The following is a 25,721-nucleotide window of genomic DNA, read 5'->3' as shown; positions in this document are numbered from 1 at the left end:
TAGCTATGTGCCTTTTGTGTCTATATATATGTACATAAAATTCTAATTTCTCATATTTGATTAAGTATCGTTAACACTTTCGAATAACTTTAAATAGAAAATGAGCCTCTACGTAGCGACTCTGAATCAGTATTATACTGTAGTTGATTTTGTGTTGTAGTGATCTTACACAACCAAAGATGCCTTCTCAGAAATGTGGAAATGGAAGTATAATGTAAAATGTGATGTTCAGAGTAACTCAGTTGACATACTTTTTAATCTGTTGCTGCATGTTATAAACCAGAGCTAACTATTTGTAGTATCGTTCCGAGAACCGATCGCGGTCCTCTGGTTTGGAGCCGAGTGGAAGGCTTAAACCAGAGGCTCAGACGATTCTGCGGAGAGCTGGGGTGCAAATTTCTCGACCTCCGCTATCGGGTGGAGAAATGTAGGGTCCCCCTGAATAGGTCAGGCGTGCACTACACGCCGGAAGCGGCTACGAGGGTAGCGGAGTACGTGTGGAGTGCACATGGGGTTTTTTTAGGTTAGAGAATTCCCTCCCTAGGCCCGACAAGACGCCTCCTGAGACGCGGCAAGGAAGGAGTAGGCAAAATGCAACAAGGAATAACAATATTAATGTGCTAATAGTAAACTGCAGAAGCGTCTATAGAAAGGTCCCAGAACTGCTCTCATTAATAAACGGTCACAACGCCCATATAGTACTAGGAACAGAAAGTTGGCTGAAACCAGACGTAAACAGTAATGAAATCCTAAACTCTGATTGGAATGTATACCGCAGAGATAGGCTGGACAGTGAAGGGGGAGGCGTGTTTATAGCGATAAGAAGTGCAATAGTATCAAAGGAAATTGACGGAGATTCGAATTGTGAAATGATTTGGGTGAAGGTCACGGTTAAAGCAGGCTCAGACATGGTAATTGGATGTCTCTATAGGCCCCCGGGCTCAGCAGCTGTTGTGGCTCAGCACCTGAAGAATAATTTGGAAAATATTTCGAGTAGATTTCCCCACCATGTTATAGTTCTGGGTGGAGATTTTAATTTGCCGGATATAGACTGGGAGACTCAAACGTTCATAACGGGTGGCAGGGACAAAGAATCCAGTGAAATATTTTTAAGTGCTTTATCTGAAAACTACCTTGAGCAGTTAAACAGAAAACCGACTCGTGGCGATAATATATTAGACCTTCTGGTGACAAACAGACCCGAACTATTTGAATCAGTTAATGCAGAACAGGGAATCAGCGATCATAAAGCAGTTACTGCGTCGATGATTTCAGCCGTAAATAGAAATATTAAAAAAGGTAGGAAGATTTTTCTGTTTAGCAAAAGTGACAAAAAGCAGATTACAGAGTACCTGACGGCTCAACACAAAAGTTTTGTCTCAAGTGCAGATAGTGTTGAGGATCAGTGGACAAAGTTCAAAACCATGGTACAATATGCGTTAGATGAGTATGTGCCAAGCAAGATCGTAAGAGATGGAAAAGAGCCACCGTGGTACAACAACCGAGTTAGAAAACTGCTGCGGAAGCAAAGGGAACTTCACAGCAAACATAAACATAGCCAAAGCCTTGCAGACAAACAAAAATTACGCGAAGCGAAATGTAGTGTGAGGAGGGCTATGCGAGAGGCTTTCAATGAATTCGAAAGTAACGTTCTATGTACTGACTTGGCAGAAAATCCTAAGAAATTTTGGTCCTATGTCAAAGCGGTAGGTGGATCAAAACAAAATGTCCAGACACTCTGTGACCAAAATGGTACTGAAACAGAGGATGACAGACTAAAGGCCGAATTACTAAATGTCTTCTTCCAAAGCTGTTTCACAGAGGAAGACTGCACTGTGCTTCCTTCTCTAGATTGTCGCACAGTCGACAAAATGGTAGATATCGAAGTAGACGACAGAGGGATAGAGAAACAATTAAAATCGCTCAAAAGAGGAAAGGCCGCTGGTCCTGATGGGATACCAGTTCGATTTTACACAGAGTACGCGAAGGAACTTGCCCCCCTTCTTGCAGCGGTGTACCGTAGGTCTCTAGAAGAGCGAAGCGTTCCAAAGGATTGGAAAAGGGCACAGGTCATCCCCGTTCTCAAGAAGGGACGTCGAACAGATGTGCAGAACTATAGACCTATATCTCTAACGTCGATCAGTTGTAGAATTTTGGAACACGTATTATGTTCGAATATAATGTCTTTTCTGGAGACTAGAAATCTACTCTGTAGGAATCAGCATGGGTTTCGAAAAAGACGATCGTGTGAAACCCAGCTCGCGCTATTCGTCCACGAGACTCAGAGGGCCTTAGACACGGGTTCACAGGTAGATGCCGTGTTTCTTGACTTCCGCAAGGCGTTTGACACAGTTCCCCATAGTCGTTTAATGAACAAAGTAAGAGCATACGGACTATCAGATCAATTGTGTGATTGGATTGAGGAGTTCCTAGATAACAGAACGCAGCACGTCATTCTCAATGGAGAGAAGTCTTCCGAAGTAAGAGTGATTTCAGGTGTGCCGCAGGGGAGTGTCATAGGACCGTTGCTATTCACAATATACATAAATGACCTGGTGGATGACATCGGAAGTTCACTGAGGCTTTTTGCAGATGATGCTGTGGTGTATCGAGAGGTTGCAACAATGGAAAATTGTACTGAAATGCAGGAGGATCTGCAGCGAATTGACGCATGGTGCACGGAATGGCAATTGAATCTCAATGTAGCGAAGTGTAATGTGATGCGAATACATAGAAAGATAGGTCCCTTATCATTTAGCTACAAAATAGCAGGTCAGCAACTGGAAGCAGTTAATTCCATAAATTATCTGGGAGTACGCATTAGGAGTGATTTAAAATGGAATGATCATATAAAGTTGATCGTCGGTAAAGCAGATGCCAGACTGAGATTCATTGGAAGAATCCTAAGGAAATGCAATCCGACAACAAAGGAAGTAGGTTACAGTACGCTTGTTCGCCCAATGCTTGAATACTGCTCAGCAGTGTGGGATCCGCACCAGGTAGGGTTGATAGAAGAGATAGAGAAGATCCAACGGAGAGCAGCGCGCTTCGTTACAGGATCATTTAGTAATTGCGAAAGCGTTACGGAGATGATAGACAAACTCCAGTGGAAGACTCTGCAGGAGAGACGCTCAGTAGCTCGGTACGGGCTTTTGTTGAAGTTTCGAGAACATACCTTCACCGAAGAGTCAAGCAGTATATTGCTCCCTCCTACGTATATCTCGCGAAGAGACCATGAGGATAAAATCAGAGAGATTAGAGCCCACACAGAAGCATACCGACAATCCTTCTTTCCACGTACAATACGAGACTGGAATAGAAGGGAGAACCGATAGAGGTACTCAGGGTACCCTCCGCCACACACCGTCAGGTGGCTTGCGGAGTACGGATGTAGATGTAGATGTAGATGTAGAAATATCATGAGTCTTGTTTTGGGTGTTTGTGGTAAAAACTACTGGACAAAATAGAAGAGAAAAGAAAAACAACACTAAATACATACTAAATTCACTGATGAATATGTGTTTAGTTCAAAACTCATACAATGAAGGAAACAAGACATAGAACACCAGCATAGCATTAAGTTACCAAATTATCTGTAATACAGTCGAAACTGAAAGGAAAAGGCTTATGCTTTTAAGGTTTATAGTAATATTTTTATACTGCTGTTTATCCTTTTACAGGTTGTACTCTCTCTCAATGTGAGTTTTTAATCTATTTTAGTATAACACCTTCCTACATCTAAAAACCTGTATTTAAGTTCAAAGAAACCATAGTAAAACTTATACATACCCATAGTTTCGCCACATCCACAGTACATTCTTCCAAAGAAGAGCCTTCAGGTGATGCAATTGCGCGACCTTGAACATATCTGTCCACTCATTTCCTGCCTCATCATCTGGAGGAAGATCTGATGGTTGACCAGTCTACACAAGAGGGGATAATATTCATAATTATGAAGAAAAATGGAATAAACAAATAAATTCTTTTTTGTGGAGTAGCAGTAACCACTTTAAGAGATTAGCACATATTTTATTCCAAACAGAGAACAGCGTTACTTTCTAGATGGATAAAATTTTGAATGAATATTCAGTGGTTTGTGCTGCTGACTTTGAATGAACTTATGGGGACCACACCACCACTGACACAAAATATCACACAAATAAGACTCTTTGGCAGTGATATGAGTTGACAACACCTCCCCCCAGCTCCAACAGAGAGGAGTATCTTTGTCAGTCTAGCCATTCTCAGTTTGCTGTGAACAACGGTTTTGTGTGAACATGATCTTTCTGTGTGCTCTGTTATCAGTAACAAAATTCATGTTGACTTCACTCATGGCTTCCAGCTTCATTTTGCAAGCCATCCCTCACTGGAATTCCTACACTGCTGATCCCACAATGAACGGCATTATCTATTTTGATGTAACAAGTGTACAATGTGATATAGTGTTAGCTTTGACAATGGAGTCATCCCATGACCACCATCTTTTTGAACAATTTGGACAGAATGGTGACTTTAAGAATGACTAGCAAAATGTTTTCTTCCATGCTGATCAGGGTACAATTTGTGTGAAACAGGAAGGCGATATTCAACTGTGTCTTACCATTGACAGCAACAATGGTGAATGCGTGCACAAACAATGTGGCATGCATTTTGTCCTTCTAGGTGATTTCAGTGTTGAGGCAACTCTTTTCTCATATCAACAAGACAATATCCAGACAACTAATTCAGGTCTGCATGACAACATCTCATCTGATTTTACTCATCTATCCATTTTGGGAATGATCCAGATGAACCTGTTCAGAATCCAATTCAAGACCCAGCCTGCTGCATGACATGAGAACACACTTTTGTTTTCCACCTGCACTGCAGACAGTCTGTGGGATCTCACCTGCCAGTGACCCTGGCCCACATGTCCCAACACATCCACAACAGGACTTCTGTGGAGGACATACATCATTGCATTCTCAACTTAAACTATTGACCTTCCAGATGGAATACCCGCCAACATGGTCTGTGATTATCAAATTGATACTATAGTAAAACTCCAAAAATTGAGAGTAATTGAGACAAAGTAGAACTTGAATTTGATAAAAACTCAAATTACATGAAGAGTGGCAGTTTTAGAGACTTTTTATTTAAAAATAAATTGAGTACTTGGTGTTCATAATATTATCAAAAATAATGAAGTTATTTCATCAATTAACCTATTACTTAGAGTTTGTTTTAGAAATTATTTCTTGGATCACTTTTCACTACAGTTTTCAAGCTACCATAACCTATACTTCTCTTCTACCTATCCAGCACCAGCACGCACAAACAGCAGAAAAACTTTCTTTTTTCTTCTTCTTCTATTTTTTTTCAAAATGAAAGTCTTCCTCCTGAATCATTGGACCTCTTATTGGCCATCATTTAGCTCGCTGTTGGGTACATCATAAATAAGGGGGTTTACTAGTCTTTTTGCAATCTGATGTGTTCATGAATTTATGATCTTTGAATTTTTATGCCTTTTTCGAAGAAGAATAAGATGCTTTTGTAGAATAACACTGTTCTAGTTTGATGCTATTTCATTGCCAGTCACTTACAGTTACTTTGTTTACACCTAACTCTGCTGCTGTCTTTTTTTATAATCTCTCCACTACCCAATTTTTCAGTACTAAGACTTTCATCTCCAATGAAATGAATTTCCATTCAGCTTTTAAGAGTTACTGCTCACATTGGCAAAAAATGGCAGGAAGAATAACAAATATGTAACATGAACCAAACTACATATAGAAACCACACTGGGTCTGATTGGCGACAGGTGAAATAACAATTCAGTTAAAGTGGGCACAATTGTAAACAATGCTAGCATGTGCATCTCAGCCAGTGATCACACCCACTCCCTGCATAGTTTCGATTTTATCCATGATATTACTTTCATTTTTTTGAAATGTAGTAGTCAGCCATCGTCCACCTAAGATGAAATGGAGGCTCTGGTCTCCAGGTCTTCAATTACAGAGGTTTTACTGTAAACAATGCTGAAATCACTGGTGATACATCTAAGTTCATGGCCCTGCTAAGCAACATAGGGGGTTATGCCCACATCATTAGTGACATTAAACAAGGATGCATGGCTAAAGGCAAATTCAACACTCCAAAGACACTGGTGCTCCACTGACTGGCCAAGACACCAGAGTTACAGCTACAAAAAGTAATTTATGAGGAACCGTTGGGCAGCAGGGCACCATCTCATCTGTGGAGACATCTCTGCAATTCATCAACCTGACTTTCATGCCAGCCAGCAAACTCTGTTTAATTAAATTACTGCCTCAGATACAACCAGCAATGGTTCTGCATGAATACAATATGAGGGAAAACAAATTACCTTTGGCTGACAGACTTTTGCAATGCCATAGCTATGACAATGGTCAGATATGATGTATAAAAGTGATTGCCAGCAGCAGGTTCCTGGCCTGATGCACTGGTTGCACACATGATGAGATGCTACTACCTAAGTAGCTGCATACACTAACAAGAATGACATCATGACTGACTGCCCTGAGAGCAGCTGGCACACCTGCTGCCAACAATAACAGTTCTCACTGCAGTGAGGAGGCAGGGCTGCAGCTATGTTGCTTCCACTCATGTTTTGGCAAGCAGGCATGCAGGTGCTCTATGCTGTCCAACCACCCAAATGCACAACAAAGCCACCTACAACTCAAGTAAGTGAGTTAAACAAGTTTTGCCCCATCTACAAGTGATGGTGGTAGACTGTTTGTGTTAGACAACACAACAAATAAATATCTTCTTATAGGCACTGGCTCTGAAGGGAACACCATTCCCGGCAGCACTCACAAACTGAACATACACTGTCTGTCATCCAACTGTGCACTACAAACAACACTCTTATCAGCCTATATGAAAGCATCACACACACTGTGGACCTCTGTCTGCATGAGAATTTTCAATGCAGTTTGTGATAGCAGATGCTCATGAACTGATCTTGGTCATGGATTTTCTCCATTGATTTCACCTCTCCTCTGACCTAACACTAGGAATCCTCAGGCAAACCAGCAGTACAGAATTTGTACTGGTTTCACCAGCAGCTCACAAGCACATACAAATTCAGTTTCAGAGGTGATTATTCTGATACAGCCTCTTTCAAACTGTACTTGAAGACCATTGGGCTCTGGAGTCCAAACTACAAGTGGTGATGAAGAGTTATGAGGAAGAAAAAGAAACAAAAAACAGGCTCAGGCTACAAAATGAGAATCTAGAATTGCAAGCCCAGGCATATTTGTTAGGTAGGGAACTGGATGCTATGAAATCTTCTCTTAGGGAGTTAATGTGGGAATGGTACCACCATTCACAACTTCCTCACATGAATGAGGCAGCACCCACTGCAGTGTTGATGGAAAGCATATATGGACAGTTTGTGCATACTTCACTGAAAAACATGTCAACATGGTGAACTTTTCTAATAATGTGAAAGCACTGACTACGAGTGTCCCTCTGTGTTAACCATGCAATGTGTGTGATGTGTAAACAGAGACGTGTCAAACATGACACATCACACGAAATTAACACCAAACCAGGTTCACATCTCCATGCACCTAAAACCCATCTAGATCTTACAAGGTACATAAAGCAAAGGAGATGCAAGTGCCATTCAGGCAGAAGATAACTCAAGAAGGGAAATGACAATGCACCCCTTCCTCCTCTGCAACTCGAGAACTTCAACACTGACCAGCAATTTCGCTACAGTTATATCTGACAAGCTCCTCCATACCTTAATCAAAAACACCAGGCTACAGAAACACCAGGACTGTTGCTCCTTTACTGAGAAATGGTCAAATCATGCCCTGCCTTGCATTCACACATGACATGGCTCGTCATGGACAATGGGGACTTCACCATCAACAGTGTGAAATGTGACAAAAATAAGAGTCTTTGTCAGTGATACATGTTGAGCCCTCCCATAAAGAGGAATAACTTTGTCACTCTAGACATCCTTAGTTCACTGTGAATAGTTGTTTTGCATGCATGCGATCTTTCTGTATACTCTGTTATTAGTAGCAAAATTCATGTTGACTTCACTCACTGGCTTCCAGATTCATTGTGCAAGCCACTCAAACCAGAATCTCTACTTATATATTACCTATATGTAAACCACTTTTAAACACTTTCACTAAGAATTTTTGACTGCTATAACGTACTCTGAACTATTGCTTACACTATCTGAAAGTTAATGTAGACCACAGGAGCTTGTACTAACTACTTAGTATACAAACTTATTGTCCACATATCTCACATTCCTGAAAAGTCTTCATACAGAGGTGTATAAAACACAATATAAGAGTGAGAAATCATCACTCCAAAAAAAGGATCATAACTGTTCAAAAATCTACCACAAAATAATATATTTTGTAGAGCTTCACCTTTGCAGTAAGAATGCTGCGGAGTGCTGAAAATTTTTCATTGGTACATGAAATATTTTCAGTAATTACAAATGGGGAATGAATGAAGTGTATATTGAACAATAGTGGAAATTCCTGGATGGAGCACTACATAAAATAACTCACATGTAGCAGATCAATGCATGGAACACAGTAACATGTAACAGAAACCAGCACTGACACTAGCTTTTGAGCGTTAGTTAATATTCCAGCACCCTTCTATGGTGACAGCAAGACACAGTGTGTGTTGCAAACTCTTTCACAGCAGCTTGCTACAGCTTCAGATCTTAAAATGCAAATACCATTACCAGTGACTTGTCTACATATGATTTTTTTCTTCTACCAGTACAGTTTGTGATCAAATTAGAATACCACCTTCAAAATCCAGTGAGAATTACTTTAAAAATGGTACTTTGTTAAACAAGTCATGAATATTTGAAACATTTAGCATAAAAGTTTCTGGTTGTTTAACTATATATGCTTAAAAAACAAACATGTTACTATGCTTTTTCAGAAACTTACAGGAATTTCAGCTTCCTTGTTGGAGAGGCTGATGTTGTCACCAAATTCTCCACTAATTTCTGAGTTGAGGTCAAATGAGACAGGCTCCTGGATAAATAGAAATACAAATTGCAAAAAAGAATGTTAAAAGAAGTTGATGTCTAGACCTATCTAAAAATTAATTTATCATTTTAGACAAAGTACAATTTAAAATCAAAGATATACTCAGCCAATATATTAACCTTTATAATACTGAGGGAGGTACTTTTGTCCACCTTTTCCAAAATTTATAATCTAGTTGGTTACTTTGTACTTCAAAACGTTGAAAAAATATTTATTGTTTTTAATGAAGTCTTTTAACAGATAGATACTATAAATGTTTTAAATTATTCTGTTAAACTTAATCCAAAAATTTAAGCCTTAGTAGTAGATGGCATTTTCCCAATGAAATGACATATTCAATAATTTCATTTTCAGAACCCTGCTTACACATCAGTATCTCTTTAGAAGCTATGTGCGAGGAAAAGTCAAGAACAATCAAAGCATGATGCAAATCCTCACATCAGGTTTTGAGCTTCGACTTTGCAACTTGTTTCACAAGGAGCTGAAATAGCAAAAGAAGGTGAAAGAGTGAAACTTTCATTCTGTAGTGAAATGAAATAAAAACTTTCTAATTGTAACTTTGTGCTTGATACGGATCACATTCTAAAACTTTGGTTTGTATGCACTATTCTCTGTCTGTGAGTCAACTATAAACATAATACCATATCACAATTATATAAATTAACACTATTTCTTTACCACCAGTGAGCCACAGATAACACATAATTTACTTCAGTGTATCTCTGAGTCATGTGAAAATTGTCTCCTACATTGAACTTAAACTGTGGCCTCTGTCTTCTATTTATAGGAGACTACCAAGAATGTATTCTGCAGAACATGGCATAAGTGAACTATGTCATGTCTATTTACCAATTACAAGCAACAGTCAACTGAAAATGGGACAGATGGGAAAGAAAAAAGTAAACTTTTATTATTTCAAAAGTCACCATAACCATTTATACATTTATTTCACTGTGAGACAAAAAGGTCAATGCCTTCATGAAAAAATGTTTGCACTTGCCTATGGAACCATAAATGTAACCAGGTGTACACCTCTTTGTCTGAAGCAAATCTACAGCCACAAATCTCTGGCTTTATGGCTCAAAAGATATGGAAAATCATATGGGAAGAGATTAGGGTTGTCTGGAGGATGTGTAAGGGCTTCCCAGTGAAACTTCTGCAGTGTAATCAAAACAACCTTGGCAACATATGAACCCACATGTGATAAAATCCTGTTATATAAAAATCCACTCATTGCTGTAAACATTTCAGTTACACAGTCCAGTTAGTGTGTACCACCAAGAGCATAATCATTTTACTTACAGTTTCAGATAAACAAATCAACTAGAGAGCGATGAAAGAAAGTACCTGTATAAAAAAGTCACTTACTTCTGGCGGAGGTACTGTTGCCATGATCTCCTGCATGAAACTTGATCTTCTTCTCTTCCCCCGGTTTTGTATCTTGCTCAGTTTTAGGAAGACATCTTCCAAAGAGTCACAACCATGGTTACGAAGCAAGTCTTCTGGAGATTCCTCTGCCAAGAATTTTCCAGCACGCATCAAACCAATCTAGAAAAAAATTCAAAGTAGTAAGTACAATGCTAAGGTAGAACAAATGAAACTTCTAATAAAGTAGTTACTGTAATACTTATGAACATTAAAGTAAATGATCAGAAGGCATAGGATACATAAAGGTATGTGACAAGTGAAATACCAAAATTATTTTAAATAAATGGTCTGAGCAGTGCTGGTCTCATGGCTGCATGCCATTGGTCGTCACACTATTTCAGACCTGGAATCATGAGGTGATATGGTATGGAGGAGAGATGTACAGCCAATTCATCTTTGACTATGGCAAACTGTTTCACATACACTGAATTAGTTCTCGGCATTGTAGGTACTGAAAAAGTCAGAACTGTCATTCAGATTGATATCACATAGGTCATATTGGTGAAAAAACTGAGGATTGTGCTTGTAATGGTAGTGTCTCATCACAGTGGAAACAGTTCACATAACCTCACACATATATTGTACTTAGGTGAGACACTATACTAGATTTCTGTCTCATAAGAGGTTATGTTGATACAAGATGTTTATTGCATTTTAGTACACCACAAGAGTCTTTTAAGTTACTACCTGAAGTAATCCACTTTGTGAAGAGTGCAGTAGGTAAGATAGGTAGACGGTTTAACTCACACTCAGGAGGAGATGTATAGCTAGCTGCCCAAGTAAGATTTAGCTCAATTATGACAAGGGACTTAAGAAAATCCTCTCCTGAATTCTTTTGCTGCTGTTGTTGAGTTGAACTAGTTTTCCACTTCTAAAGACTTTGATGTTGATGGGATGTAAGACTCTAACTTCTTTTCCTTCAATGATGGTCTCAAGAAAAATCCAACAATTATATTACAATGCCAGGAATACTATATGGCAGACAGATCTACCTTCTTCTCTCAGCACCACTGTACATCCAACTGACAGTTATCTACAGTAGTACTGAAATAGCATTGTTAGCTGGAAAATATATATTGCTTCTCAGTTACAACCCATAGTCTTAGTTACAGCACTAATCCGTTTGTAGGCCTTTTATTGTGGTTTTAATGATGTTCTATACATTAGGCTGCAAGCACACAGTCTGGATGCTGCCACTTGCTGATCAATGGCACAGATTGATGTACAGAAAGTAGTACCAATGTCTAGCGTGCAAGAAATGACATTTCCTGGAAATGATGTGGAAGTTTTGAGCTAGTTCAAGAAAGTGAAATTTCATTGTGTGGAAAAGTCGCAATGTATATGGCACCAGCATCATATGTACCCCTAGAGTAGATCTTCAAGCTTCTGTAACTATTAAACATCTGAAACAACTGAGGTAATATAATTTGACTGTCTGTTTTTTTTAGCCTTGATAATGGCTTCAAATTGAAGATGAACTGGTTGGGTACTTATGATGCTGGTACTACATGTATTGTGCCCTTTCAGTCAATGAAGAGAGTCCAACAATTTCTCCAGGTACACCATATCCAGATGAAGCCACTCATTAATGATTAGATCCCATAGCACTACCAGACTGCATACAACTGATACAAATAGTCCCAGCCATTCTTGTGGGATTAAGATTGGATGATTTACTGAGTCAGTAGAGGTGTGATAAGGTGCCTTGAGTGTTAATAAAACCAGAAATATATAGGCCTATGGAGGTGGCTGTTGTCTGTCATAGATTTCCGTAGCACAGTTTTCTTGAAGATGGAGAGGATTGGGTGACAAATGGTCACTGATAGTGTTCAAATAAACATTTGTGTCCATGTTAATGGTATCTGAATGAGTGGACCCAAATCATGCTATGAAAAATACACCTAAAATATTAGAGAATCATTTCCAGCCTGAACTGCACCCTCCATAGTCAGTAGTTTCAAAGCTTCATTGGGCTCTTGGTGCACTTGACACCTGGTGTCATTTGAAAACAGACAAAATTGTGACTTGTCTGACCTCACTACATTCTTTGAGTCAGCTATGCCCAGTTTTTCTGTTGTTTCCTATTGAATATGCGCAGCTTTATGTAAACAATGACTTTTAATGAGGTACCCAATCCCAAATGTCCACTGCATGCAGTTCCCTTCACAACCGCTCACTCGGGAAATGATTGAGACGGGCCTGCATTCATTGACAGCAGCAGTTTCTGCCAGGTTTGAAACAAACAGGGCACCTTCCTTTACAGCATGTTTGTGGACACATTCAACACAATAGTTTATGTCTGCCATTGTGGCATGTCTCCATGTTAGTCAATGTTACTGTACTGAACACACACACACACACACACACACACACACCATAACAGAAGTTCTGTGAGGCTGTACCTCTTCTGCTCTTTTGCAGTCACTAGCAATGTCTTCCGACATCAGCCACGCGTGATTAGCCGAGCGGTCTATGGCGCTGCAGTCATAGACTGTGCGGCTAGTCCTGGCGGAGGTTCGAGTCCTCCCTCAGGCATGGGTGTGTGTGTGTGTGTGTGTGTGTGTGTGTGTGTTTGTCCTTAGGACAATTTAGGTTAAGTAGTGTGTAAGCTTAGGGACTGATGACCTTAGCAGTTAAGTCCCATAAGATTTCACACACATTTGAACAACATCAGTTGCCCATCATGAGCGCAATAGGAAACCAGCCCTTCATAAGGTAACCACAATACCTTATCTCTGAGGGATGTTGAGTGATGTTTAGGCAGTCTGCTAGTACAGGGTGCACAGATCACGTTCTGATAATGGTTCAACCCCCCATGCTCATTCTAATTTTTTTCTACCTGTGGGAAAGGAGATAATGTTTCTCTAAAAATACATTACTGTAATTATACTTGTCAAATAAAATGAATATTTATGAAGCTGATGTGAACTAATTACGTAGTCTTCTTCTTTTCTTTTTGCCTGTGCAAAGTCATAATGAGGAGTACACCTGCAGTACTAGGAAGTCTATACAGCCCTGCACTAGTGACTCCTACAGTACGAGAAATGTAGGACAGACATCTGCAAGATGGACTAAGAGTGCAGTGCCAAACTCCTGCAGATGACATGCCAGCTAGGGGCATTGCTTAGGGTTGACAACAGAGAATACCACCATCGGAAAAGGATTATCAGTTTAATCAAAGCAACAACCCAGTTGGGCTTACTTAGCCTTCTCGCACTGTTTCTAGTTATACGTGCCTTCCTCTGAACTCTGATTCTAGGGTCTGATTCTCTGAATGTATGTGTTATTAGTTCTTTTCCTCAGACTCACTGTTATTTCTCTCTTTGTAGATTTGCATATGCCAGGCAGCAATATTTGTTTATTCTTGTATCGTGTGGTTCTCTTACTGCACTTGAGTGCTCTACACTATTATTACCAGACAATGTATTTTCTGTAAATAAATATTGTTCCTTTATCTTTACCAGTAGCATGTCATTTACTCCATTTGAAAAAATCTGATGTCCCTTTGCGTTCTGGGAAATTAGGGGTTCTTAATGTTTTCCAGAAGTTGATGACTTCAGTTTTTCCTGGGATAATGACGTGCATGACTCTTGTCTCAGACAAGTGTACTTACAGCAAATGGCATCATAATTAATGATGAAAAACGCTAACTCCAACAACTTTTTCTGCCTTAATGTCAATACTGTGGGCATCTGCCCTACACCACAACAAATGGATCTAATTCCACAACTACTACCCCTACAATACTACCAGGAATAATGTCAATTTATAGCAATGCTCAACTTCTACTGGCGCCACCTCCTGCAGGCAGCCACTATTCAGACCCTGCTCATAGAGGTCGTAGAAGGGAGAAATATCAACAGTAAACAGAAACTGAAGTGGACTACTAACCTGCAGGAAGCCTTCATCCAGCTCAAAGACTATCTAGGCGACAACCATGGTACACTCACTTCACACACGCAGTTAACTACAGTGGCGGACACAAGTGATTTCATGATTGCTACCGTCCTGAAACAGGAAGTGGTGGCTGTAAAGTGGAGTGCAAGCTCCTTGAGATCTACAAGGCAATTCTTCAGTTTAAGGAGGACATGGAAGGTAGACCACTTTGTCATCTATGCATATCACTGACCACTAGCAGACTCAATCCATAACCCATTAAAAGACTTCTGTCCCAGATGTTTCCACCCCCTGGATTACATCACACACTTGTACAAGCAATATGCACCACATGAAAGACGTGGACACTGTCACTGATTATCTTTCACAGATCAGTGCCAGCTTGATGTCTTGAGACCTCCTCATGATACAACTGTGAATCTCAAAATTGAACAGCACCTGATACCAAGCACAACAATACAAATTTTGTATGAATCTCACAAAACTGAACTCACACCTTAATACCTCAGCCTTTTTGGAAGATCGTGTTTGATTTGTTCCGCTATTTATCACATCCTAGGATATGACTAACCAAAAACACGACTTGTTACAGGGCACTGCCACCATATGCACCACAGATTAGAAGAAATTTTGTATATGCTGATATTTTTTGGACCTGCAACTAAAAGTATTGTGATAATTCCCAACACTAATGTGATCATTCAGAGCAGTAGAGGAGTATGACGAGGGTATGTTGTAACACAGAAACAGGTTGCATATGAATGAAACCAGTAAATACAGATGTTCTCATTATTTCACGTGAGATAAAGTACAATAACAGCTGTTGTCCCAATATCCACCAGAAGATGGATATACAAGAAAAGATTGCCTTTGTCTACCTGGCTTCTATACCACTGACTTTTCAATACACTTTTTCTAATGCTTTCTCCGGCTAACAATCACACTTTACAGTTGACGATCTTCGTATCGTGAATGACATAAACTTATATTTTTGTAAGAAGTCCTCTTCGCTGCCTCGCTTTATTATTCCATACACATACATAAACATGTAAAAAGAAAAATGAAAATATTAAATGAGTCGAAATCCCACATCTACTCCAGGAGATGCATCAATCCTAGTCTTGGCAATAGTGCAATGTTTCAAAATTTACGGAACACAGATCTTCAGCTTTCCTGAAGTTAACAAAGGGGAGATACCCAGTTAACTTCAAGCACCTGGTGAATTTAAAGCGATTTTAGTTTACATATTACGTCAAGTCACATTAAGAAATTTATGTATCTGTTGTATATATTTTGCACATGAAACGATATTGGAGTGTTCTATCTTTTTTGTCTGCACAAAATCCAACTGGAAATGTTGGCAGTTGACCCTCAAACACTGGTCCCAGAAGTACATAAAACTACTAATTTTCACAGGCAGAAAGCGAACCCCACCTGACCTGTGCATTTGCATCTAGCTAGTTCTGATATAAACAGAGATTCTTCCAACCATCAGCCAAATTTCACAATGATTGCTCCATTCAATTTTATGTTTACTAGTTGTCATTCTTAACTACATGGCACCAAGTCGCTCTTAAGCAAGATTGTAAAACTTGACTGATAAATTTGTTCCACACATTGAGCCAGTCCGTCGCATGTTGTGAGTTCTGACTGCTGCATCTCTGAAGGCTAGGTATCCTACATTGCAGGATGAAAATGATATAGATTTCAGTTGTTGGCAGTGTAAGGAATGCGACAGATAGATAGACAGTCACCAATAGGTTACCAGACTCACCATGCCAGCTTGACGTGTCTCGTCGATGTAGTGAGTGGTGATGATGACTGTCCTGTTGCCTTCTTTGGTGATGCTCACCAGGTGATCCCAAATGCTGAAACAGTAATTGAACAATGTCACTATCACTGATAAATAGTGGCAAGCATGCGTTTGTTTTTGGTGCCATTCAAAGAAGAATCCAACAGCACTTGCAACCTCAATTTGTCTGCATTCACTACGAGAACAATGTGCATGAACACCAATACTGACAGAATCTGCAGTCAAAAATTAGAAAGAGGGACAACAATTGCTCATTATGTGCAGTTGAGACAAGTCTAATCCGTCTCTAATGGATGCCACAGTTGCAACATATTGTTGCAAAAGGTTTCAATAGTGTTAAAACACATCAGAAGGAAGTGGAGAGGTTATGTAATGGGGATAGACCAAAAGACTAGGCCTACCACATATTTAGATCAGCAGATACTGTAGTCTGTTGCAAAAGTTCATCTGGGAAGCAAAAAATTTTATCTATTTTGGACCTGCTTACTACATTCATGCCTAGTTCTTCCTCTACAATTTTTCCCCGCCACACTTCCATCCAGTATTAAATTGAGAATCCCCTGATTCCTCACGATTTGTCCTACCACCCGATCCCCTCTTTTAATAATGCTATGCCATAAGGTTTTTTCTCCTCAGTTCGATTCACTACCTCCTTATTAGTTATTCGATCTAATCTAATCTTCAGAACTCTCCTGTACTATCAAATTTCAAAAGCTTATATTCTAAACTGAAGAATTATTATCATATGAAGTTAATGAGTTTCGATTTATAATTTAATACTGCCAAGCGCGTAGAAAAATAGTGCTTCTCCTGCAAATGTACTTCACTTTAACAGCGCCAGCATAAAAAACACAGAACACAGATGTTAATAGTTAAATAGCGCTATCCTACTTCTTAATAACACACCAATTTCGTTTCATTCATTTACACTGCATTTGGGAATCATCACATAAAAACGTTCAAAGTAAAGAAATCTCTCGCACCAGCTATAGATTAGAACCCGCCTAGATACCTGATCACAGTAAAAATAGTGAACGAAGAACATTACCCGTGTGAAATGAGAGACTTCTTACTCTCTGCACTGTGTAAACATAGCAGCTCAAAAGTCCGTTAACATTTGAAAATCCGCCATTTCACGGTATAATGTAAGTAGAGAGGTAAAAAAAAAAAATCGCCACATTGCCTGAAATGCACGAGATTTTATTGAAAACGAAAACGAGTGCAAAACCTGGCCAACAGATGGCGCTCGACAGCGTACCCTCCAATCAGTACAATATCCAGCGTCGTCATGAACTGTTAGCCACCGGTTTTGTGACGCGGAGAGAATTTGTCGCATGAACATTTCAAAAAAATGATTGTCTGACGTGTTGTGGACCAACATTTCACATTCCGAGGGTCCGTCAGCATCCTCAACTGCAGAATTTGGGCTATCGAAACTCCTAGAGCTGCCGTGGAATCCCCACTGGATGACAGGAAAGTCAAGGTGTGATGTGGATTTATCACATCAGTCGTGAACGGACACGTCTTCTTCGAAGAAATGCTGATTTACAAACTGTCAGCATGACAGGTGCGAGGTACGCCGATATGTTACAGAATCGCGTCGACCCTAGCCTGGCAGATAAATACCTGCCTAAATGTACGACTTTTATGCTGGATGGCACTCCACTCCATGTTGATACAAGTGTGAAAGATATCTTGTGCACTTCGTTTGACGAGGATCGCGTGCTGAGCCGCTACTGCTATCATGCTTAAGGTCCCCTTCAGCCGCTCCGACATGTACTCAGATCTGTCTGTACAGACTGTTTGCGCAGACAAGTCGCTGCCTGTAAATTTGTCTGCGCTGTTGGTTGGTGTCCGCCCTACACAAAGTCTGGCAGGCTTTGAATTCACGCAGACCACACACAGACAAGACTGAGCGTTAAATGTTATCTCAGACCAATCGCTCAGTTCATTCATTGTGCGTCCTTGTTGGGTCGGTATTGTGATAAACAGAATTCAGTATGAGTGATGTTACGAGATTCTCAAGCTCGCGGATTTATTCCAGAGAGTTTGTAACAGAATTTATAGAACTTTACTGATCGTTACGATCTGTATGGAAAATGGAAATACGCTACGATCGCAGGTTCGAATTCCGCCTCGGCCATGGATGTGTGTGATGTCCTTAGGTTAGTTAGGTTTAAGTAGTTCTAAGTTCTAGGGGACTGATGACCTCAGAAGTTAAGTCCCATAGTGCTCAGAGCCATTTGAAACATTTGAAAATGGAAATAAATATACTCATTTTAGTCAATGTGGCGTCTTTGCACACATATAAACAGTTATACAGATAAAAACTTACATCAGCACGTAAAATACACTGCATTTCAAAGGTATTGTCCGTACTTAAATCATTCTGTAGTGTTTTTGGTTGCGAAATATTCAACGAATTTTTCTCGAACTGACTTATGTTCTAATGAACAGTGTGCCATATCTGTAATCCCATTAGCCGACTTGTATCCTGGGATATAAATTCTTCCACATCTTCTGGTGTATGCAGAAGTAAAGGAAAATCCTAAATCTTGCAGATAAAATCCCAAATGCGTTTTCCACAACTCTGCGAGTCTTTGATAAATAGTAGTGGAAAACATGCCTGTCTTCTGTTAAATTGTTCTGGATGAAAACTTTCATAAAATTCGTGCGCAACGAAACCGCCTGATCTCCGACTGAAACAAACGGTAGATCATCACTAGCTTCAGGTTTGGGAATTTTCAGTATATAACTCTTTAACCTTCTGTAGTTCCGTACATTCCAGGACACTTCCGTCAGAAATACGACCACTGACTCCATAATCAACCATTATGAACTCGTAGTTAGCGTTAACTTCAGCCAACAAAACTAAGCTGTCATATCCTCTGTTGATATAAAAGACTGATTCGCTATTTGTTGGAGGAAAAATCGAGACATCCTTTCCATCTATGGCCACCAGAGCATGTGGAAAATTTCATTTTATTTGAAACTCCCTAGCGATGTGTCTCCAGTCTTCCTAAGAGTTTGTAAACTAAAAATGAAAATACAGACATAGCTTTTAGTTGACACCCAGAAATCCTAATAGAATATGTTTCCTACTACCACACTTATTCCTTGAAACCGCATATAATTAAAAAAAAATGTTTGACAAGTTTTGTATTTCGCAATGTTTCAGTTGATATAAAAATAAACTCTCTGTCGTAGCATATGGAAGATGTTCATCACCTAAACAACTAAATAGTTAACGAGCCTGATGAACTAAGAGTTTCTGTCAGAAGCTAGTGTTTAGGATAACGGACAGTCTTCATTGTTGACCTTAAATACACGTACACCAAAATGTACGTGTAAAAAGAAAAAGTAAAAAAAACGCTCTGTCGATAGTGTGCAACACATTAAGTACACTGGGGAGAGAAGATGTTGCAGATGCTATGGGAACAGTGTATGCCGATAAGCTTAGACAACTGGAACCAATGCAAAGTCTTCGCCGAAATGCTTATCAGCGAACTTTTCATTGAGGCACAATTGCAAAATCTTAACAGAAACAGTAAAAATCTCGGACACGGGAATTTTGTACCGCATTTCGAAACATTCGATCCAAATGAATCTATGAAATATATGTCTCACATTTTAATACACCTACATTCCATGTTATGAATTTGTAAATAAATTTGTTTAGCAAATGTGTGACAGTACAAGAATAAGGAATTTAATCACACTAAAAATATTAAAATAAAAAATAAGGAGTTGTGATTAACTACTGTTCTCACTTTCAATATTGTTGGCTTAATACTGCATATGCAGCACACGTTTCTGGAATGATGTGACTTAATGATGATGATAACATCTAGAAGCCTCAGTGACACTAAAAGTCTCTCGTAAGCACGTACTGATTTTCTCATTACGCTATCATGTGTCTGTATGTATGGTGTGAGAGGTTTCAAAAGCAATTAAAATGTTTCTTCGTCCATTCTTAAAGAGTTGAACCAATCAGCTTTTTCAAATTTTAGCTCCTTTAAAAGATTAACATTTGAGAGTGACACACGATTTAGAAGCCAGTCCTTCGTCCACCTTTCAAGTTGTGGCCTCTTTCTTTTTTTCAGCAAGACAGCATAATTGCATTGTAAGCAAATTTACTCAGTTTGGCCATAACCTCTATATTGTTGTCCGATGCATTCAAGACTGAGCAAAACTGTACCAACTGTTGGAACACGCAAATGCGGTCTAAAATAGGCAGACCTGTTACGCAAAAAGTCGTTGCGAATCTATTCTGCATAGACAGAGACTCTCCCAGATCTCCAGATCTCAACCCTTGAGTATTGGTTGTAGGGTTACCAAAAGTCTAACGCGATAGTCCGACCTCACTAGGAATGCTAAAAGACAACGTCCGATGGTAGTTTCTCACAGTACCTATTAATATGCTAGACAGTGCCCCTCGACTGGAGGTATTGTTGTTGAATGACAGCTGTCATGTTCAGCGTTTGTTATAAATAACATTGCATTTGCTAAAATTCAGTTGTTGTGCTAATTACTGCTTTTGTATCATGTGAAGCGCTATCTGTTGGTCATTTTAAGCACTATTTTTGGTTTCAATAAAACCACATGTTATTTGAAGCATCTCTACCTATATTGTATCATGAAGTAATGAATTTTCAAATGTTAACTGGATTTCTGGGTCATCCTGTACTTCGCACTCCGGCATTACGCGGCTGCCGTGGGGCGGAGCGGGTGACAAACAACAGGTGCCGCGAAAGTTTCAAAAATGTACTTTCAGAAGGTCATAATTACAGCCAAAATTTTCCCGCGGGGTCGGTTTCTTGGGCTGATAATTTTCTTCTAAAAATAAGAGATCAAGTTTGTGACGCTTCCTTGTCAGAGCACTGAGACTTCCTGGAAACACCGTACATCTTCGTTTAACGGATTGGTGGGATGAACTGATTCTCTGGTCAGGCACTTCACCTCCCTAGTACGACGATGCGGTATGCAAACCGGTCATCCGGTTGACGACCGCCTTTACCCATTAGTCTCTCCTGGCACTAAACTGGACATTTATCTAGCGCAATGGTAGCCAAACTGAAGCGAACCACGGATTCGTGCGGTCTGCGGTTCTCATTCGTGTTTTATAGTAACATGCATCTCTTAGCTGACAGTCGAATTCAAAAACGTCAGTTAACGTTAAGATCTCCCTAAGAGCGTAATTTTCCAGCTTAGTACCTAACAAAAGTGGTTACAGAGACAGTGCGCAACTCTTACCGATCAGCTGCTATGGTATATATTTCAGACGGAAGTAACAGGGATTTCTGAAGAATGCACATCTTGAGATGCGGTGCATATTTGTAGCGACAAATACGAAATTAAATTGACGTTGTTGTAATGTAACACAGTGAGCAGAAGATAAATGACATTCAAAACATTTAGTAAACTTTTGTGATTGTGTGTCATATGGTTAATCCATTTAAATATGAGTACCATTATTGTTATTAATTAATAGTGGGTAAAGCAATAGGGAGAGACGGGTAATATAAAATATGCACAGAGCCAAGAGGGAATCATAAGAGTGGACGACCAAGAACGAAATGCGAGGATAAAAAAGGGTATAAGACAAGGGTGTAGTCTTTCACCCCTACTGTTCAATATGTACATCGAAGAAACAATAATGGAAATAAAAGAAAGCTTTAGGAGCGGAATTAAAATTCAAGGTGAAAGGATATCAATAGTACGATTTGCTGATGACATTGCTATTCTCACTGAAAGTGAAGAAGATTTACGTGACCTGCTGAATGGAATGAACAGTCCATTGAGTAAAGAATATGGACTGAGAGTAAATCGAAGACAGACGAAAATAATGAGAAGTAGTAGAAATGAGAACAGCGAGAAACTTAACATCAGCACTTATGGTCATGAAGTAGGAGAAGTTAAGGAATTCTACTACCTAGGCAGTAAACTAGCCAATGACGGAAGGAGCAAGGATGACATAAAAAGCAGACTAGTACTGACAGAATGGGTATCCTTGCCCAAGAGAAGTCTACTAGTATCAAACAAAGGCCTTAATCCGTGGAAAAATTTCTGAGAATGAACGTTTGGAGCACAGCACGGTATGGTAATGAAACATGGACTCTGGGAAAACCGGTACAGAAGACAATCGAAGCATTTGCGATGTAGTGCTGCAGACGAGTGTTGAAAATTGGGTGGACTGATAAGGTAAGGAATGAGGAGGTTCTGTGCAGAATTGGAGAAGAAAGGAATATGTGGAAAACACTGACAAGGTGAAGGTACAGGATGATGGATTATCTGTTACGACGTCAGGAAATGACTTCCGCAGTATTAGAGCAAATAACTGAGGACGTAGGTTGCGAGTGCTACTATGTAGTGAAGAGTTGTCACAGAAGAGAAATTAGTGGCAGCCCACATCAAGCCAGTCAGAAGACTGATGACACAAAAGAGAAAATCGTCGTCCGCTTACACAGCCATCACAACACTTGTCTGTTATAGCGTCACAACTTTGGGTCCACTGAGGATGGCAGCAATTTGAAACAGATGATAGTCCACACGAAGTATCCCAAATGGTGCCGAATTTAAAGGATCAGCACCTGGGGGCCGGTGGCCAACTTACAAGGGGAGGCCACGACGCTGGGAACGAAGTACCCCATGAGGACAACAAAATGTGTAAGCAGTAGCACGTACTTCTCAAGCGTTATTGAGAAAATCGCAAGATAATTTCGGTCGTCAAATATATACCTGTGCGTGGCCAGTTTTACCATGAAGTGGAAGCAGCCGGGTGGAGGATAGCTCAGCGTGTTCGGTCAGAGGGCTGCGTGCTCTCTATAATAACAAAAAAAAGGTGAGTCAAGGAATCAAGGATCAACTTGAACGTATGTCTTGTGACGTCCGCCAAGACGCCAACGAACTAAATCGGGGGGGGAAAAAAAGTGGTTAGCGTTCAAGCCCCCTAATCACTGGATCGAGTCCCGTTCGTCTATATTTTTTTTTTCATTTTCAACACAGTCACTATCTTTACTATTTATATTACAATTGATACAATGGGGAAAATACGTGTAATTGGATGAACTTTTGTTAAATTTACAATGTTATTTGGCAGTCTACTAATTTTTATCATCAGAAATAATGTAATGTTGATAACTATCGACTAGTAAACGACCAGACGCATAAAGTGATACTGAAATTGTATGCTTGTCCGTGATTTGAGAAATCTCTTGTACCTGCAAGGAGCCCGAAACGACTTGTTACCTCCAAGTTTTGACCGGCACAGACGGCTTTCGAAAGATGTACAATTAACCGTCGCTTTAGACATTACGAGTACAAGTTGCGGGATGGTATTTTTCGTAAAAACATGAAAGTTAAACGGCACCAGCTGCTACGTTTGCGCATACGCAAGGTCTTATGACGTTTTCGTGGAAAAACAAATGTCGTTAACATTTTCAAAAATCTATCTTTCAGATGATAATTTGGAAGCAAACCATGCACAACGCAGTATTTTCTTAAAAATCGACGCTGATAATTGGTTATGCAGTATCGAGAGTATTTTAATAGCGTCTTCCGAGAAGCAATTTCTCGTTCCCTTTCGATTAAATACGAACAGTTTTGAAGACACGGACAAACATACATTTTCAGTATCACTTTATGGGTTTGGTCGTTTACTAGTCGATAGTTATGAATGTTATATTATTTGTGATAATAAGAATTAGTAGACTTCCAAATAACATTGTAAATTTAAAAAAAGTTTGACCGATTACACAGGTATTTTTCCCACTATATCAATTGTAACATAAATAGTAAAGAAAATTATTGTGTTGCAAATAAAAAAAATGACGAACGGAACTCGAAACAGCGGGTTGAACGCCAACCACTTTTTTTTTAAAAAAAATAACATTGCTCGTTGAATTTGTTTATGGCGGACGTCCTATGACACCCACTCAGTTTGTTCGTTGATCCGTTCGCCCATTAATTTTATTAGGATGGGTAGCTAACGCTCTGACCAAACACGCTGAGCTAGTGTACCGGCTCCACTCGGGTGCAGCCGCTTCATGGTGAAAATGGCCACGCACGCACACACACACACACACACACACACACACACACACACACACACACACACACACACACATATATCTTGCGATTTTCTCAATAATGCTTGAGAAGTACGTGCTACTGCTTACACGTTTTGTTGTCCTCATGCATTACTACGAGTGTACGAGGTTTACAGTAAATCCGCGTTCCAAACGTTGTGGCCTGCCCTTGTTAGTCGCAAAATTCCTATAGCTAGTCTATTAGGAGCTCTTAACATACTAATTTGTGTAGGTTACCAATTAATAATGAGATTAGTCTACATTTGTGCCCAAGGTGCCGCCCCACATTGTCAATATTGGCTCTTGAGCAGATCTAGCGAGTATGTGTTTAGACGAAAAATGCGAATTCGCACTACATTCCACGACAGTGATCGTTGGGTGAGTCTGTTCTGAGATCTGAGGAAGGGAGACGGTGTATGGCGAATCGCTACGTGGTTCAAAAACGAAGTGTTGGCCGATGAGAACAGAGCTTTAAGTCTGGTAGCCTCACCTCTGCCTGAGGACGGGGTCCACGCCGACTGTGGGCTCGTCCAGGATGAGCAGCTCGGGGTCGTGCACCAGCGCTGCTGCCAGGGACACGCGCCGCTGCTGGCCGCCGCTGCAACACACCGACGGCAAATGTTGTAGTCATAGGCCTAGCTGCACCTCCGCTTCACCGTGCTCCTGGCTTCACGATGACCCCCACAGCAACGGCATCAATTGGAGACTTAATCTTACCTTAGCCCGTCAATTACTAAAAAGTAGACAAAAGTTAAGATGGCGGTTTTAACGCTTCAGGTATTCTACATAGTCCCTCCCCACCTGAGTACAGTGCACAGAACATTCATACAACCATGTGAAACAGTCAGAGAAGTCCTTCTTTGGGATGTTGTTCAACTCGCGCGTCAATCAGCTTTGATGTTGGCTATGTCACCTAAGCGCTGCCCCTTCACGTGAATTTCTGCACTTTGTAGATTCGTGGTACGTTCCTATTGATATTACCAAGCCTCGTCGCAGTGGTGATATTTTTGGAAAAGAAGTGCCCATGTTTCGCACTTCAATGAAGTTGCAGCAGGCGCACACGCGTCGTTTTTACTTCTGAGTCAAGGACTCCGGGCAGATTTTGCGCACACTTTTCTTCGAAATATTCTGGAGAATGTGTTGAACACTTGGTTTGGAGACGCTGTTCAACTGTGATTTGTGATAAAAGAACATTGACACATTGTGGCCGACATCCGTTACATAATATTGCCTGCTCAAAGCTGACTGGTCGAATGGCGTGTTCATCGTTTACTGTCGTTAGTTCAAGCTGCCACCCTTGTTACTGCGCTGATGTCGCTTCTGGACGGATTCAGCTGCAGAGCCCTGTGCTACTTTAAGGACACTGGATCGGATGAGAGATTTTGTGACTTGAATTAGCAACAAAAATCACTACGTGTTCTTTGTCAATATAAAATG

The 25,721-nt window shown here is 40.1% G+C and overlaps 1 protein-coding gene across 2 annotated transcripts in view; it reads right to left on the bottom strand.

Annotated features, from left to right (window-relative positions):
* LOC126354477 (ABC transporter G family member 23) overlaps positions 1 to 25,721 on the bottom strand; it is a 303,072-nt gene that overhangs the window by 56,092 nt on the left and 221,259 nt on the right. For both annotated transcript variants that reach the window (XM_050004183.1, XM_050004182.1), the window contains 5 exons: positions 24,775 to 24,882; positions 16,159 to 16,252; positions 10,428 to 10,607; positions 8,958 to 9,044; positions 3,790 to 3,923 (listed from right to left, as the gene is read on the bottom strand). In XM_050004183.1, coding sequence (XP_049860140.1) covers positions 3,790 to 3,923; positions 8,958 to 9,044; positions 10,428 to 10,607; positions 16,159 to 16,252; positions 24,775 to 24,882 — 603 coding nt within the window. The remainder of the gene's footprint in view (positions 1 to 3,789; positions 3,924 to 8,957; positions 9,045 to 10,427; positions 10,608 to 16,158; positions 16,253 to 24,774; positions 24,883 to 25,721) is intronic.

This window comes from Schistocerca gregaria, chromosome 3 (assembly GCF_023897955.1).
Source record: "Schistocerca gregaria isolate iqSchGreg1 chromosome 3, iqSchGreg1.2, whole genome shotgun sequence".
In the NCBI taxonomy this organism is placed as follows: Eukaryota; Metazoa; Arthropoda; class Insecta; order Orthoptera; family Acrididae; genus Schistocerca; species Schistocerca gregaria.
Note: the sequence above shows the minus strand (reverse complement) of the source record. Positions and strands in the feature narration are given on the sequence as shown.